Raw genomic sequence first — 18,702 nt, 5'->3', positions numbered from 1 at the left:
CCTCCTTCTCCCCCCCCCTCCTTCTCCCCCCCCCTCCTTCTCCCCCCCCCCTCCTTCTCCCCCCCCCTCCTTCTCCCCCCCCCTCCTTCTCCCCCCCCCCTCCTTCTCCCCCCCCTCCTTCTCCCCCCCCTCCTTCTCCCCCCCCCTCCTTCTCCCCCCCCCTCCTTCTCCCCCCCCCCCTCCTACTCCCCCTCCCCCCCCCCTCCTTCTCCCCCCCCTCCTTCTCCCCCCCCCCTCCTTCTCCCCCCCCCCCTCCTTCTCCCCCCCCCTCCTTCTCCCCCCCCCCTCCTTCTCCCCCCCCCTCCTTCTCCCCCCCCCTCCTTCTCCCCCCCCCTCCTTCTCCCCCCCCCTCCTTCTCCCCCCCCTCCTTCTCCCCCCCCCTCCTTCTCCCCCCCCTCCTTCTCCCCCCCCTCCTTCTCCCCCCCCCCTCCTTCTCCCCCCCCCCTCCTTCTCCCCCCCCCCTCCTTCTCCCCCCCCCTCCTTCTCCCCCCCCCTCCTTCTCCCCCCCCTCCTTCTCCCCCCCCTCCTTCTCCCCCCCTCCTTCTCCCCCCCCTCCTTCTCCCCCCCCTCCTTCTCCCCCCCCTCCTTCTCCCCCCCCTCCTTCTCCCCCCCTCCTTCTCCCCCCCCTCCTTCTCCCCCCCCCTCCTTCTCCCCCCCCCTCCTTCTCCCCCCCCCTCCTTCTCCCCCCCCCTCCTTCTCCCCCCCCCTCCTTCTCCCCCCCCCTCCTTCTCCCCCCCCCTCCTTCTCCCCCCCCCTCCTTCTCCCCCCCCCTCCTTCTCCCCCCCCCTCCTTCTCCCCCCCCCTCCTTCTCCCCCCCCCTCCTTCTCCCCCCCCCTCCTTCTCCCCCCCCCCTCCTTCTCCCCCCCCCCTCCTTCTCCCCCCCCCTCCTTCTCCCCCCCCCTCCTTCTCCCCCCCCCTCCTTCTCCCCCCCCCTCCTTCTCCCCCCCCCTCCTTCTCCCCCCCCCCTCCTTCTCCCCCCCCCCCTCCTTCTCCCCCCCCCTCCTTCTCCCCCCCCTCCTTCTCCCCCCCCTTCCTTCTCCCCCCCCCCCCTCCTTCTCCCGCCCCCCTCCTTCTCTCCTTCTCCCGCTTCCTTTTCTGGGTTCAATGCTAGCCTAGATTGATGGAGTGCACGTTTCCTTTGTCTGCTGTTAGCAGAACATTGCACAGAACTGTCCCTTTGGGTGGCGGGGGGAGGAGGGAGATAAGAATTTTTGTTTACGCAGCTTGTTGCTGTGATCTGGCATGCACTGCCTGAAAGGGTGGTGGAAGCAGCTTCAATAATAACTTACAAAAGGGAATCGGAGGTGTGCTTGAAAAGGAAAAAAAAATTGCAAGGCTATGGGGAAAGAGCGGGGTGAGTGAGACTAATTGATAGTTCTACTGAAGAGCCAGACAGGCATAATGGGCCAAATTATTTTTTTATTATTCATTCCTGGGATGTGGTTGTTGCTGGCAAGGCCAGCATTTATTGCCCATCCCCAGTTGCCCTCGAGAAGGTGGTGGTGAACCGTCTTCTGGAACCACTGCAGTCTGTGTGGTGAAGGTACTCCCACAGTGCTGTTAATGAGGGAGTTCCAGCACTTAGACCCAGTGATGATGAAGGATCGGTGATATATTTCCAAGTCAGGATGGTGTGTGACTTGGAGGGGAACTTGGAGGTGGTGCTGTTCCCAGGCGTCTGCTGCCCTTGTCCTTCTAGGCAGTAGAGGTCACGGATTTGGGAGGTGCTGTCGAAGAAGCCTTGGCGAGTTGCTGCAGTGCATGTTATAGATGGTACACACTGCAGCCACGGTACGCCGGTGGTGGAGGGAGTGAATGTTTAAGGTGGTGGATGGGGTGCTGATCAAGCGGGCTGCTTTGTCCTGGATGGTGTCGAGCTTCTTGAGTGTTGTTGGAGTTGTACTCATCCAGGCAAGTGGAGAGTATTCCATCACAGTCCTGAGTTGTGCTTTGTAGATGGTGGAAAGATTTTGGGGAGTCAGGAGGTGAGACACTCGCTGCAGAATACCCAGCCTCTGACCTGCTCTTGTAGCCACAGTATTTATCCGGTTGGTGCAGTTAAGAATAGCCTCCTTCTGTGGTGTATGATTAGTCATAAAGGCCACAGAGTGGCTGGTATGGAAACTGGAAGTGTCACAATTGGTGCTGTTGAGAATGTAGGAGTGCTTGATACTGATACACGCTGTCTGAATTTGGAAGAGTTCCATTCCCCAGCACTAACATCACTTTTTTAAAAATGCACCAAATTCCTATTTATAGAGTCAGAGTCATAACGGCACCGAAGGAGGCCATTCGGCCCATCGATTCCGTGCTGGCTCTCTAGAGCAATCCAGTCAGTCCCATTCCCCCGCTCTATCCCCCGTAGCACTGCAAGTTTTAATACTGTTGCATCTCCTGCTGCTCTTGCACGCCCTCAATACACTATGCTTTAATCCTTTTGCTTAGGCACAACTTCAGAAGTCTATGACCAAACTGCAAGTCATGATTGATAAACGCAATCTAGCAAAAAGCAAATACGAGGGCCTGCTGGAGGATATCTTGGTAAGTGAGTTTGCCTTGTACGGTACAGAATATTTCACTCACTGATTTGACTCTGCTTCTTTATGTCAAACTCTTGATACAAGTTGCATTTCTGTATGTGGTGTTTTAGTATCATAGAATCGTACAGCACAGAAGGAGGCCATTCAGCCTATCAAGTCTGCGCCGGCTTTTTTGAAGAGCAATCCAGTTAGTCCCACTACCCCGCTCTTTCCCCATATCCCTGCAATTTTATTCTCCTTCAGGTATTTATCCAATGCCCTTTTGAAGGCTACTATTGACTCTGTATCCACCACCCTATCAGGCAGTGCATTCCAAATCCTAACCACTCGTTGCGTTAAAAAGTTTTTCCTCATGTCGCCCCAGGTTCTTTTGCCAATCACCTTAAACCTGTGCCCTCTGGTTACCGACCCTTCAGCCATTGGGGACAGTTTCTCTATTTACTCTACCTAAACCCTTTGTGATTTTAAACGCAATGTTTTGGTTTAAAACATTTTCTCAACAAACCTGAACATGAAGTTGAAAACTTGCTTCCTATACATTTCTGTTAAAAGAGCGAGTAGGGGTTAACTGGTATTGGTGACGCCATCGAGGCTTGTTAGGAACATGGTCTTATCTCATCTAGCAATTCCCAAGATCCATCTGGTTCACCTTCCAGGTAGTAGCATGATACAATGATGATGGAGTTGTTGACCAAGCACAGCAATCAATCTCTTATCAATTAGTCTAAAACAGACCCAGACACGAGGCGAGGAAAACCCCCAGTGGTGGAAAGCTTCGGAAACCATAGGTCCAAACCCATCTGTTTCTCCCAAGCATGCGACACTTGCCTCATGTCGTGTCTCAAATTACTCCTATACTGTATTCCAAAATGTTGGTTTTTGAAAGAAATCTATCTTGTTGCATATGATTGAGAAAGACACGTATGAAGAAAGATTGGCCTCATCCATCCAGAAATGACCTATGCAGCCTTCTTGATGGCATCCATCAGTTTCATAAATGATTTCAGCGTTTTGCCTCCACTATTCTACCCAAAAGTACATAGAAGATAGGAGCAGGAGTAGGCCATTCGGCCCCTCGAGCCTGCTCCGTCATTCAATAAGATCATGGCTGATCATCCAAACTCAGTACCCTGTTCCTGCCTTCTCTCCAATCCCTTGATCCCTTTAGCCTTAAGAAATATATCCAACTCCTTCTTGAATATATTTAATGAATTGGCCTCTATTGCCTTCTGTGGTTGAGAATTCCACAGGTTCACCACTCTCTGGGTGAAGAAATTCCTCCTCATCTCTGTCCTAAATGGCTTACCCCTTATCCTTAGACTGTGACCCCTGGTTCTGGACTCCCCGACCATCGGGAACATCCTTCCAGCATCTAGTCCTGTTAGAATTTTATAAGTTTCGATGAGATCCCCTCTCATTCTTCTAAACTCCAGCGAGTACAAGCTCAGTCGACCCAATCTCTCCTCATACGTCATTCTTGCCATCCCAGGTATCAGCCTGGTGAATCTTCGCTGCACTCCTTCCATGGCAAGAACATCCTTCCTCCGATAAGGCGACCAAAACTGCACACAATACTCAAGGTGTGGTCTCACCAAGGCCCTGTACAACTGCAGCAAGACATCCTTGTTCCTGTACTCAAACCCCCTCGCTGCGAAGGCCAACATGCCATTTGCCGCCTTAACCGCCTGCTGCACCTGCAAGCTTACTTTCAGCGACTGGTGCACAAGGACACCCAGGTCTCGTTGCACTTCCCCTTCTCCCAATCTATTGCCATTCAGATAATGTGCCTTCCTATTTTTGACACCAAAGTGGATAACCTTGCATTTATCAACGTTATATTGCATCTGCCATGCTTCTGCCCAATCACCCAACCTGTCCAAATCATCCTGGAGTTTCTAGGCATCCTCCTCACAGCACACACGCCCACCCAGCTTTGTGTCGTCTGCAAACTTGGAGATATTGCATCTAGTTCCCTCGTCCAGATCATTAATATATACTGTTAATAGCTGGGGTCCAAGGACCGATCCCTGCGGTACCCCACTAGTCACTGCCTGCCACTTGGAAAAAGAGCCGTTTATTCCAACTCTTTGCTTTCTGCCTGGCAACCAGTTCTCTATCCAAGTCAATACCTTGCCCCCAATCCCATGTGCCTTAATTTGACACGCTAATCTCTTATGCGGGACCTTATCGAAAGCCTTTTGAAAATCCAAATACACCACATCCACTAGTTCTCCCTTATCTATTTTACCAGTTACATCCTCAAAAAATTCCAGTAGATTAGTCGAGCACGATTTACCTTTTGTAAATCCATGTTGACTTTGTCCGATCCGGTCACTTTTTTCCAAGTGCCCTGCTATTACATCCTTTATAATGGACTCTAGCATTTTCCCCACTACCGATGTCAGGCTTACCGGTCTGTAATTCCCTGTTTTTTCTCTACCACCCTTTTTGAACAGTGGGGTAACATTAGCTACCCGCCAATCCATGGGTACTGTTCCAGAGTCTATCGAATTTTGGAAGATGACCAGCAATGCATCTACTATTTCTGGGGCCACTTCCTTAAGTACCCTAGGATGTAGATTATCAGGCCCTGGGGATTTATCGGCCCTCAATCCCATCAATTTCCCTAACACCATTTCCCTACAAATACTGATTTCTATCAGTTCCTCCCTTTCATTAGACCCCATGTTCCCCGACATCTTTGGGAGGTTATTTGTGTCCTCCTTTGTGAAGACAGAACCAAAGTATGTATTGGTCTGCCATTTCTTTGTTCCTCATTATAAATTCCCCTGATTCTGAGTGCAAGGGACCTACGTTTGACTTCACCAATCTATTTCTCTTCACATATCTATAAAAGCTTTTACAGTCAGTTTTTATGTTCCCTGCAAGCTTACACTCTTACTCTATTTCCCCCCTCTTAATTAATCCCTTTCTCCTCCTTTGTTGGATCCTAAACTGCTCCCAATCCTCAGGTTTACTGCTTTTTTTGGCCAATTTATATGTCCTCTCCTTGGATCTTATGCTGTCCCTAATTTCCCTTGTTAGCCATGGTTGAGTCACCTTTTTTTTATTTTTATGCCAAACTGGGATGAACAAATTCTGTAGTTCATCCATGCGATCTTTGAATGTTTGCCATTGCCCATCCACCGTCAACCCTTTGAGTGACATTCCCCAATCAATCCTACCCAACTCGCACCTCATACCATCGTAGTCTCCTTTATTTAAATTCAGGACCCTAGTCTCTTAGTCAACTATTTCACTCTCCATCTTAATGAAGAATTCGATCAAAGTATGATCGCTCTGCCCCAAGGGGCCCTCGCACAACAAGATTGCTAATTAATCCTTTCTCATTACAAAGTACCCGGTCTAAGATGGCCTGATCTCTAGTTGGTTCCTCGACATATTTGTCCAGGAAACCATCCCGTATATACTCCAGGAATTCCTCCTCCACAGTATTGTTACTAATTTGGTTAGCCCAATCTATATGTAGATTAAAGCCACCCATGATAACTGCTGTGCCCTTATTGCACGCTTCTCTAATTTCCCTTTTTAATGCCATCCCCGACCTCCGCATTACTGTTTGGAGGTCTGTATACCACTCCCACTAATGTTTTCTGCCCCTTGGTATTTCTCAGTTCTACCCATACAGATTCCACATCATCAGAGCTAATATCTTTCCTTTCAATTGTGTTAATCCCCTCTAACCAGCAATGCTACCCCGCCTCCTTTTCCTTTTTGCCGATCTTTCCTGATTATTGAATACCCCGAGATGTTGAGTTCCCAGCCTTGGCCACCCTGGAGCCATGTTTCCGTAATCCCAATCAAATCATATTCGTTTACCTCTATTTGCACAGCTAATTCATCCACCTTATTATGAATGCTCCTCGCATTAAGACACAAAGCCTTCAGGCTTGTTTTTTTAAGGCTCTTAGATCTTTTAGAATTATTATTTAATGTGGCCATGTTTGATTTAAACCCTTGATTTCTCTGCCTGTCACTTTGTTTTTCTCCTTCCTATCTTTTGCTTTTATCCTCGTTTCCCTTTGCTCTGTCCCCCTGCTCAGGTTCCCAACCCCCTGCCATTTTAGTTTAAACCCTCCCCCAGAGCACTAGCAAACACTCCCCCTAGGACATCGGTTCCAGCCCTGCCCAGGTGCAAACCGTCTGCTTTGTACTGGTCTCACCTCCCCCAGAACCGGTTCCAATGTCCCAGGAATTTGAATCCCTCCCCCTCGCACCATTCCTCTAGCCACGTATTCATCTGAAATATCCTTCTATTTCTACTCTGACTAGCACGTGGCACTGGTAGCAATCCTGAGATTACTACCTTTTTTGAGGTCCTATTTTTTAATTTACCTCCTAACTCCCTATATTCAGCTTTTAGGACCTCATCCCAGCTTTTACCTATATCGTTGGTACCTATATGCAGCACGACATCTGGCTGTTCACCCTCCCCTTCCAAAATGTTCTGCAGCCGCTCCGAGACATCCTTGATCCTTGCACCAGGGAGGCAACACACCATCCTGGAGTCTCGTTTGCGGCCACAGAAACGCCTATCTATTCCCCTTAGAATAGAACCCCCTATTACTATAGCTCTCCCCCTCTTTTTCCTCCCGTCCTGTGCAGCAGAGCCACCCCTGGTGCCAGGAAGTTGGCTGTTGCTGCCTTCCTCTGGTAAGCCATTCCCCCCATCAGTATCCAAAGTGGTATATCTGTTTGAGAGGGGGATGGCCACAGGGGACCCCTGCACTACCTGCCTGCGCCTACTACTCTGCCTGTTGGTCACCCGTTCCCTTTCTGCCTGTGCCACCTTTATCTGCGGTGTGACCAACTGATTAATCGTGCTATTCACGACGTCCTCAGCATCGCGAATGGTCCAGTATGTATCCAATCGCAGCTCCAGCGCCGCAATGCAGTCTGCCAGTAGCTGCAGCTGGACACATTTCCTGCACACATGGTCATCAGGGACACAGGAAATGTCCCTGAGTTCCCACATAGCGCAGGAGGAGCATACCACAGCACTGGGCTGTCCTGCCATGACTTACCCTTTAATTAATTGAAATTAAATTAAACAAATCAATCCCGCCAATTACACTACAGATAAATGGTATATTTAAGGGCCCTGGTTTATAAACAGTTCCCGCTACACCACAGAGACCTTAAAGTATAAACCGCAGAGTTAAAGTTAAAAAAGAGAGAAATACTCACCAACCAATCACTTACCTGCTTTCTGGTGACGTCACACTTCGATTACTTTTTACTTCTCTCCCTCTGAGATTGGAGATTAGTACGCCTACCTGAGTCTCTGGGGCCTTTGATAGCCTCGCCGCTCACATTTCCCGCCACTGCCGCTGCCACATGTTGATCAGTTCACGTTTAAATTTGTCTTTTTATTAGCGTCCCCTTGTTCTGCTGCCATTTGAAATAATTTACCAGAAGCTTGACACCATCCAGGACAAAGCAGCCCGCTTGATTGGCACCCCATCCACTACCTTAAACATTCACTCCCTCCACTACCAGCGTACTGTGGCTGCAGTGTGTACCATCTGCAAGATGCACTGCAGCAACTCGCCAAGGCTTCTTTGGCAGCACCTCCCAAACCCGCGACCTCTTCCACCTAGAAGGACAAGGGCAGCAGGCGCATGGGAACACCACCACCTCCAAGTTACACACCATCCTGACTTGGAAATATATCGCCGTTCCTTCATTGTCGCTGGGTCAAAATCCTGGAACTCCCTCCCTAACAGCACTGTGGGAGCACCTTCACCACACGGACTGCAGCAGTACAAGGCGACTCACCACCACCTTCTCAAGGGCAACTAGGGATGGGCAGTAAGTGCCGGCCTTGCCAGCGACGCCCACATCCCGTGAATGAATAAATAGTTTTTTTAATTGCCTTTTCTGCTTTCTTGTATACCTTTTAATATGTTCATAATTTACGCTCCAGCTTACACAAACTCCCAACTCATCCAAAATCTTTGCTGCCTTATTCCTGTCCCATAGTAAGCCCCGCTCGCCCATCGCACGTATATTCACTGACCTCCGTTGGCTCTCTGTCCCTGCAAAGTGCTCCGTGGCCTCACTCCACCCTCCCGCCCCAGCCTCTGCCTGTTGGCCCTCTAATCTCCTCTGTGTACAGCCCTCGCCCACTTCCTCCGCTCCACAATAGGAGCCTTCCGCCATCTTAGCACTGCTCTTCACAATTCCCTCCCACATTGCCACATCTTGCTCTCCACCTATAAAAGCCTCCTCAAAAACTATCCCTTCAGCCGTGCTTTCGGTAATCTCTCCTACTGCTGCTTGGTGTCTGCGTCTCCTCTCTGAAGCGCATCGGGAGATTTGCTGCATTAAAGCTGTTATCTAAGTTGTGAGTGACGGGCACATCGAGCTGGATGATTAATTAGGAGAAACATTGATTGGCACCTGAGGACTCATTTGTTCAGTGCATTCCCCCCCTTCCTCCCCCACTATCTGTGCTGTGTCTGCTGTGGTGGCTGTAAGGGTAACTAGAATTAGCCACAGCTTCTCCAGTTGGAGAGAGGGAAAACTAGGTCAGTCTTCTTGCTTCTGATCACTGTACAGTGGCCGCCCCTGGAAACTGCGTGTGTGCTTCATGAGAGCGGGCTCAGCTACGGCCGTGATGCTTTCCATGGCCAATCAACCTGCAGTCACTCGACTGTCTAGGCTCGCACTTGAAGAATGGCCACTGGAGTGAGGTTCGGAGGGTGACCACTCCCAGCACTTGCCACGATGCAACTCGTGAGCAAGTTGTCCGATCCCACAGATCTCTAGCGTCCTTTATCGATATCGGCAACGCTGAGTAACTCGTGTCGATCCTTGTGAAGACGATTAGCAGATCTTTCTGTGGCATTGCTCATGGTGTGCTCTTAAGGGTAGGAATTTTTTGTTTTATCGCACGGCGTATTGTGTAAGATGACCTGTGCGACAGCTGCTACAGAAGGATAAACAAACTGGGGGTTGGGGTGGGGGGGTGCAAAACAGGCACAATCTCATTCGCCGCCCGTTATACCACACGCCTGACATTCCGTGCTATTGAATTCAACGGGCCTGAATATCGGGTGGGGCATAAAATGGGCGATCGATGCGATAACTGCCTGTTTTGCGTCTGCTGCCTATGTCCAATTTCACCCCCATTATCTCTATCTTTATGCTAAACCTGTATTGAACCTTGGTTAGACCACACTTGGAGTACTGCGTACAGTTCTGGTCATATTATGAAAAGGATATAGAGGCACTGGAGAGGGTGCAGAGAAGATTTACAAGGATGGTACCAGAAATGCGAGGGTACAAAGGATGAACAGGCTGGGTCTCCTTTCTCTTGAAAAGAGAAGGCTGAGGGGTGACCTAATAGAGGTCTTTAAAATTATGAAAGGTTTTGACAGAGTGGATACAGAGAGAATGTTTCCACTTGTGGGGAAGAGCTTAACTAGAGGCCATCAATATAAGATAGTCACCAAGATATCCAATAGGGAATTCAGCAGAAACTTCTTTACCCAGAGAGTGGTGAGAATGTGGAACTCGCTACCACAGGGACTGGTTGAAGTGAACAGTATAGATGTATTTAAGGGGCAGTTAGATAAGTATATGAGGGAGAAGGGAATAGAGGGTGATGCTGATAGATTTAGATGAGGAAAGACGGGAGGAGGCTCGAGTGGAGCATAAACACCGGCATGGACTGGTTGGGCTGAATGGACTGTTTCTGCGCTGTATGTCCGATGTAATCCTATGTAATCTTTCTTCTAACTATGGAATTGTACCCCAAAATAAGTAAAGAGCCTTCAGGGAGAAAAACAACAGCAATAACCTGCATTTATACAGCGCCTTTAATGTAGTAAAATGTCCCAAGGCAATTTACAGCAGCATTATCAGACAAAAATTGACACTGAACCAAAGGAGGAGATATTAAGACAAGTGACCAAAAGCTTGGTCAAATAGGTAGGATTTAAGGAGCATCTTAAAGGAGGAGAGAGGGAGGCAGCGTGGTTTAGGGAGGGAATTCCAGAGCTTGGGGCCAAGGTGGCTGAAGGCACAGCCGCCAATGGTGGAGTAATTAAAAGCGGGGATGCGCAAGAGGCCAGAATTGGAGGAACGCAGAGATCTCGGAGGGCTGTAGGCCTGGAATAGATTATAGAGAAAGGGAGGGGCAAGGCCATGGAGGGATTTGCGGATATGAATTTTTAAATTGAGGTGTTTTTAGACTGGGAGCCAATGTAGGTCAAAGAGCACAGGGTGATGGGTAAATAGGACTTGGTGCGAGTTAGGATACGGGCAGCAGAGTTTTGGATGAGCTCGAGTTTACGAAGGGCAGAAGCTGGGAGTCCAGCCAGAAGAGTGTTGGAATAGTCGAGTCTGGAGATAACAAAAGCATGGATGAGGGTTTCAGCAGCAGATGGGCTGAGGCAGGGACGAAGACGGGTGATATTACAGAGGTGGAAGTAGGCGGTCTTGGTGATGGAGCAGAGATGGGGTCAGAAGTTCAGCTCGAGGTCAAATAGCATGCCGAGGTTGCAAACAGTCTGGTTCAACCTCAGACAGTGGCCAGGGAGAGGGATGGAGTCGGTGCCTAGGGAACGGAGTTTGTGGCGTGGACCCAAAGACGATGGCTTCGGACTTCCCAATATTAAGTTGGAGGAAATTTTTTTTAAAAACCGCCTTTGGGAAGTGAATCACCGCCAGGAATACTTTTGAAGTAATCCAGCGTGGTGTGTGTGTGTTTTTAGATGAACCTTACTAACTGCATTTATTTCCTTGGGCCTAGAATATGACCCAGAATATAGTGGACAGCATCAAGAGAAGCTTTGAGGAGCTCCACAGTTTCCTTTACAAGGAGGAGGCCGCTCTGCTCCAGCAGCTGAAAGCGGAGGTGAACCAACAGAGCATGCAGCTGCAGGGGAAGATCGATCAGATCCCCAGGGATTTGTCTTCGCTGGATGCCAGCATCAAGGCGATTGAGGAGGAAATAAACCAGAAGGACAACATTGCCTTTCTACTGGTAAGTCAGTTTTTTCACCCCCTCTGTGGAAGGTTCTACCCAGCTGCCATCAGCCATTGCAGACTGTCACCGCGGCCACCACAAAGAATTCTCCTCCGAGAGGCCCAACTCGTGCTGGGGTGCAGTTTCAGGGGCACTATTTCACCCAAGAGGCCATTCCAAAGTTGTGAGCTTGGGGTGGGGGAGGTGAATCTAAAACTTCGGACCATCAATATAGGATGGTCACTAATAAATTCAATAAAGGAATTCAGGAGAAACTTCTTCACCCGGTTGGGCCGAATGGCCTGTTTCTGTGCTGTGAATTCGGTGTCATTCTATGGCCGGATATTTAACCGTGGTGGGTATCGCAGTCAATTCCCATCTGCTCCTTGGCTAATGTTTTCCAGCAGGAGTCAGCGGATAGTGACCTGGAGTGGGAACGCAGTCCGATATATCTCCCCTCCTGTGCTCCCTTGCTAACATAAGAACATAAGAAATAGGAGCAGGAGTCGGCCATTTGGCCCTTCAAGCCTGCTCTGCCATTCAACAAGATCATGGCTGATCTTTTTACCTCAACTCCACCTTCCTGAGTGTCTCACCTCCTGACTCCCCAAAGCCTTTCCACAATCTGCAAGGCACAAGTAAGGAGTGTGATGGAATATTCTCCACTTGCCTGGATGAGTGCAGCTCCAACAACACTCAAGAAGTTCGACACCATCCAGGACCAAGCAGCCCATTTGATTGGCACCCCATCCGCCACCTTAAACATTCACTCCCTCCAGCACCGGCGCACTGTGGCTGCAGTGTGTACCATCTACAAGATGCACTGCAGCAACTCGCCAAGGCTTCTTTGGCAGCAACTCCCAAACCCACGACCTCTTCCACCTAGAAGGACAAGGGCAGCAGGCTCATGGGAACACCACCACCTCCAAGTTCCCCTCCAAGTCGCACATCATCCTGACTTAGAAATATATCGCCAATCCTTCATCGTCACTGGGTCAAAATCCTGGAACTCCCTACCTAACAGCACTGTGGGAGTACCTTCACCACATGGACTGTAGTGGTTCAAGAAGGTGGCTCACCACCATGTTCTCGAGGGTAACTAGGGATGGGCAATAAATGCTGGCCTTGCCAGTGATGCCCACATCCCATAAACAAATAAAAAATCAAAAATCCCCATATCCCTCAATTCCCAAAAATGTATTGACCTCTGTCTTGAATATACTAAATGAACATCCACAGCTCTCTGGGGTAGAGAGCTCCAAACAACCCCTTTTGAGTGAAGAAATTTCTCCTCATCTCAGTCCTAAATGGCCGACCCCTTATTCTGAGACTATGACCCCCGTGTTCTAGATTCTCCAGCCAGGGAATAAAAACTGAAGTCCAGGCACCACTCCTTCCGCTTGGCTGATGATGGTTATCTCTGTACGGACTAGGTGGGTCGAATCTGCAACCTTCCTGCCGTGTATTGCAAAGGATTTGATAGGATAGACGTGGCGAAAATGTTTCCACTTGTGGGTGAGACCAGAACTAGGGGCCTTAAATATAAGATAGTCACTAATAAATCCAACAGGAAATTCAGGTGACACTTTACACAGAGAGTGGTGAGAATGTGGAACTTGCAACCAATGTTCCCTCTAATTTTTTTTCCGTGCGTGGTCCCTTTAAATTAGCTGCGTGGCTGCGCATGCGCGGTATCTTTACCAGCGGCGACAGCTGGTGAGTGGCCTGCGCGGGACATCCGGATTGGTGCGCAGCCACGCACCTTGTGGGGGAGCGTTGTTGCTACCACATGGAGTGGTCGAGGCGACTAGCGCAGATGCATTTAAGGGGAAGCTAGATAAGTACATGAGGGAGAAAAGAATGGAAGGGTATGTTGATGGGGTTAGATGAAGGTGGGAGGAGGCTCGTGTGGAGCATAAACACCGGCACGGACCAGTTGGGCCGAATGGCCTGTTTCTGTGCTGTAAATACTATGGAATGAACGTGCAGGTGTGTTACTAAGAGTGCCAGAACAAACTAAAAGGATTTGTTTGATATGAAATTCCTCCACATTGACTTAATTTACCTTGTTCAAAAAAAATGGGTCTTGTGTATTTGTATTTATATTCTAATTTATTTTTTTGTTTTCACAGAATCTGAAAGAAACGCAGAAAAGGTAATGAATTCTAGCTCCATATTGCTGCACGTTTAAAACTCCACAAGCAACGAGATTCTAGGTGTATTAGTATTCAGTTAAATAGTTTTACTGCCTTACTCTTAAGTGTCAGTACAAAGACTTCATAAAGCTACCATTGGGGGCAATGTTCCCTTTAATTTTTTTTGGGGTGCGTGGCTCCTTTAAGGGACTGCGCGGCCCCTTTAAAATATCATGCGTGCACGGCTTTTCCTATTTAAAAGCCGCTGAGCTGGCGGCGCGGGAGCTGCAGAGCGCTGCGCAGCTAAAGGGGATCATTAATTGGGGGACTACATAATGTTATAAAAGGGAATCCACAGTGAGTGGGGCAGCTGAAAGCAGCAACGTTTTTAAAAAAAAAATTAAAAAAAAAGAACATGCACTAGGGTTTTACACAAGATATATAGTGCTGGTTACGCCACAACTGGAGTATTGCGTCCAGTTCTGGTCATCACACTTTAGGAAGGATGTGAAGCTCCTTGAGAGGGTGCAGAGGAGATTTGCCAGAATGGTTCTGGGGATGGGGGATCTTGGCTACAAGGACAGGTTGGAGAAGCTGGATTTGTTTTCATTAGAGCAAAGGAGGTTGAGGGGTGATTTGATAGAGGTGTACAAGATTATGACGGGTTTGGATAGGCTAGACGGGGAAAGGCTGTTCCCACTAGTTGATGGTACAAGGACTAGGGGGCACAGATTTAAGGTTTCGGGGAAGAGATACAGGGAGGATGTGAGGAAAATCTTTTTCACGCAGCGAGTGGTGAGGACCTGGAACTCCCTGCTGACGGAAGTGGTGGAAGCGGAGAAGATCAATGTTTTCAAGGGGAGACTGGATAGGCACTTGAGGGAAATAAACTTGCAGGGCTACAGGGATAGAGCGGGGAAATGGGACTGACTGGATTGCTCTACAGAGAGCCGGCACAGACTCGATGGGCCGAATGGCCCCCTTCTGTGCCTCTGTGACTCTATGTTCAGTGGTATGAGTCACTCTCTTAAGCCGATCAGCATCTGGGTAAATGACAAAAGACCTGGGGATTTTAACAACCTTTATCTCTGTGCACTGGCTACTGGGATTTGCAGTATATTCCAGGGTAATTGACTTTTAGAAAAGATAGGCAAAATGGAAAAGTATCAATCCCTGATAATAAAGCAAGAGGTAAAGACACTAGTGAGAAAGGATCTTTGCCCAGAAAATCAGGACGTAGAATCGGTATCGGTGGAGCAAAGAAATAACGAAGGGCAGAAAACACTGGTGAGTAGTTTATAGGCCCCCTAACCATGGGTTATAGTGTTAAACCGAGTATAAATCTCAAAATTAGAGGAGCATGTAACGAGGGCAATGCAATAATCATGGGGAACTTTAATCTTACAAACTGGGCAAACCAAATTGGCAAAAGTGGCTTGGAGGACGAGTTCATGGAATGCATTCGAGACAGTTCTCTAGAACAACATGCCGAAGATCCAACTCGGGAAAAAGTTCCCCTTTTAAGCTGCGCGGCAGCGCAGTGCTCTGGACCTCCCGCGCAGCCGGCTCGCCAGCTTTTCAGAAGGGAAAACCGGAGGGGCCGCGTACCCGAAACAAATTAACAGGAACATTGCTAGGAAACAGGCTATTTTAAAACTAATATTGTGTAACCTTATACTAAAGGATCCTTTGGGGAAGAGTGATCATAATATGACAATGTCATACTGAGTTTGAGAGTGACGTGGTTAAGGCTGAAACTCGGGTCTTAAATTTAAACAAAGCCAATTATGTGGATATGAGGGAAGAGTTGACTAAGGTAGATTGGGAAATTAGATTAAAAGATATGACGGTAGATAAGCAATGGCAAACATTTAAAGTAATAATTCATAATTCTCAACGAATATACAATTCCCTTAAGGAATAAAAACACCACTGGAAAAGTGGTACAACCAACGCTAACTAGAAACGTTATGGATAGTATTCAAGAGGGTTGCAATGTTGCCAAAGAAGAGTAGTAAACCTGAGGATTGGAAGGTTTCTTTTGAAAATCAGCAAAGGATGACCAAAAATTGATAGAGAAAATAGAATATGAGCATAAACTAGCAAGAAGTATAAAAACAGATTGTAAGAGCTTTTACAAATATGTAAAAAAGAAGAGATTAGAGAAAGTAAATGTGGGTCCCTTATGGCTGACATCCTAGGGTTTTAAAATGTGACATGCTGCCACACAATTATATTACTGTACAGTCCTCCACAAACACACAACTCTCATTCTCTCCAAATAGAGGTGGCTATAGCAAACAAACAATCTAGAAAGAAAGAACTTGCATTTCTGTAGTGCCTTTCACAACCTCCGGACGTCCCGAAGCCCTTTACAGCCAATGAAGTACTTTTAAGGTATAGTCACTGTTGTAATGTAGGAAACATGGCAGCTAATTTGCGCACAGCAAGATCACACAAACAACAATGAGATATTGACCAGATTATTTTTTTTAAATTTATATGTTGTTGGTTAATGACAACAAGTTTGACTTTTGTTTTGTTGCCAGTTTTCTCCCCTCCTGTCCTGAAGACACTGACCCCTTACTGGGGTGTAAGTCTATTGCTGCCAGCAGACCTCCAGTACCTCGCCCATGTGGATATTCTTAATGTGTGAACCTGGCAAAAGTTAGGGATCTAACAGGTTTTTAAGGAAGTACAGAGGCAGGGAAAGGGGCAGAAGGGGAGGAAAGAATAAAAGGGAGTTTCCGTGACACGAGAAGGGAAACAGAAAGTAATGAAGGTGAGCAAGGTAAAAGAGACAAATGGAAATCCCGTCAGCGAGAAGAGCAGAACTTCTCCAAGGTGGGTATTCTTGGAAGAGAAATGGCAGTGAATTAAACAACAAAACAAAAGCAAAATACTGCGGATGCTGGAAATCTGAAGTAAAAATGCTGGAAATACCTGCCCGACTGACTGTTTTCTGTTTTTTATTAGCCCAATTTAACTTATTTTCTTTCCCACTCCTTTTCACCTCAGTGAGGTCCAATGTTTAACTGTGTATTTGTTAACTTGTGTATCTGTTTTGTTAACTCCTTGACCCACTTGTTTCCAAAATGTTCATTGAGGGGCATAGCCCTTCAATTTTGTTTCAGGTTTTCATTTTTGCTTTTTCTTTTAACTTTTTCCCCCCCTTATTTATATCAATATACTTGCTCACGAAGGCCATTGGTGACACACATTGAAACATCCATGCACTAGAGTGGGTCCATTAACCCTTTCATTCTACCCCTCTGCTCCACAGAAGTACATCATTTACATAGCACCTTATCGCATTGAAACTTCTCAAATGTTCGACAGAGTTTTGCACACTAACGGAATCAAGGGATATGGGGATAGGGTGAGAAAGTGGAGTTGAGGTTGATGATCAGCCATGGTCTTATTTGAATGGCGAAGCAGGCTCGAGGGGCCGAATGGCCTACTCCAATGTTCCCGTTAAGCCCTGCAGCGGGTCTGGAGATCCCGCGCAAGCCGCTTATCGGCTTTACAGTGGAAAAATTGCGCATGCACGGAAATTTAAAGAAACTTTTTTTCAGATGAAACTATTAAAAGGTGGAATGGGTTGCTACAAGTGGCTATTGATGCTCTGTTAATTGTTCCATTTGAAAGGGAATTAGACGAGCATTTTGAAGAGAAGTATTAAAGGATGCGGGGACATGGAATTAAGAGTAGATGCTTTTGCATTGAAGCTAGCAGCAGCACTGCATGCTGGGTGAATGACCTCTGTGTGTCAGCTTGGCTCAGTGGGGGTAGCACTCTCACCTCCGAGTCAGAAAGTTGTGGGTTGAAGCCCCCACTTCTGGTCTTGAGCACATAATGTAAGCTGACACTTCAGCACAGTACTGAGGGGAGCGCTGCGCTGTCGGAGGTGCTGACCTTCAGATGAGCCATTAATCCGAGGCCCCTTATCTGCCTGTTCTTGTGGGTGTAAAAGATCCCACGGCACTATGTCCTGGCCAACATTCTTCCCTCAACCAACATTGCCAGAAATAGATCATTATTAATCATCATGTTTGTGGGATCTTGCTGTGTACAAATTGGTTGTCACATTTGCCTACAGTGACTACACTTCATAAGTAATTCATTAGTTGTGAATAGTTTTGGGACATCCTGAGGATGTGAAAGGAGCTACATAAATGCAAGTTCATTCTTTCTCTTCTGTGCTGAGATTTCAATGATTCGATGAAATGCGGCCCCAATTATCATAGAAACTCGCAGTACAGAAGGAGGCCATTCGGCCCGTCGTACCTGTGCCGGCTCTTTGAAAGAGCAGTCGTGCTCAGTCCCATGCCCCCGCTTTTTGTCCGTAACCCTGCAAGTTCCTCATCCTCAAGTACGTGTCCAACTCCCTTTTAAAATTATTCATGGAATCGGCTTCCTTTTCAGGTAGAGCGTTCCAGATCCCGAAAATTTCTCCTCATTTCCTTCTAGATATTTTGCCAATGATTTTAAATCTCTGACCTCTGGCTATTGACCCACTCGCTGGAGGGAATAGTTTTCCTCTATCTACTTTATCAAAACCTCTCATCATCTTGAAAACCTCTATTAGGTCACCTCTTAACCGTCTCTGGTCCAAGGAGAACAGTCCTAACTTCCAAACTCTCCTCATAACTGAAGTCCCTCATCCCTGATGAACCTCCTGATAAACAATTATGCGTCTCTATTGGGTCTATCCGTTTACTGATGGATATTTTCTGCTAGGCCAGTGGAGTTTTTGACTATGACAACTGCACCGCTAATAAATAAATAAATGGTTCTAATTTTCACTCTTTCATTTTTCAATGTAGAGCGAAGATTTGTATGCCTCCCTTGGAGCACGTATCCGTGAAGGTAAAGCCAGAGAACTACCTGGGTCCTCTGCAGTACTGGACTTGGAAAAATATGTTCAAGATCTTAGACCCAGGTGAGCCAGTGGGATAGATTTTCATCTTCACTGTCTGGCCAGTAATCTGGCCTGGGGTGGGGTGGTCAAGGGGTGAGGGGGGGGGGGGGG

General features: G+C 47.7%; 1 protein-coding gene across 1 annotated transcript in view; it reads left to right on the top strand.

The window, feature by feature from the left end:
- LOC147096170 (zinc-binding protein A33-like) overlaps positions 1-18,702 on the top strand; it is a 45,251-nt gene that overhangs the window by 10,570 nt on the left and 15,979 nt on the right. The window contains exons 3-6 of the mRNA XM_085975042.1: positions 2,446-2,541; positions 11,320-11,553; positions 13,668-13,690; positions 18,497-18,612. Of these exons, the coding sequence (XP_085831168.1) occupies positions 2,446-2,541; positions 11,320-11,553; positions 13,668-13,690; positions 18,497-18,612 (469 nt within the window). The remainder of the gene's footprint in view (positions 1-2,445; positions 2,542-11,319; positions 11,554-13,667; positions 13,691-18,496; positions 18,613-18,702) is intronic.

This window comes from Somniosus microcephalus, unplaced genomic scaffold, assembly GCF_052327205.1.
Source record: "Somniosus microcephalus isolate GS21.2 unplaced genomic scaffold, FLI_Smic_1.0 unresolved_chr1, whole genome shotgun sequence".
NCBI classification, from domain to species: domain Eukaryota; kingdom Metazoa; phylum Chordata; class Chondrichthyes; order Squaliformes; family Somniosidae; genus Somniosus; species Somniosus microcephalus.
Note: the sequence above shows the minus strand (reverse complement) of the source record. Positions and strands in the feature narration are given on the sequence as shown.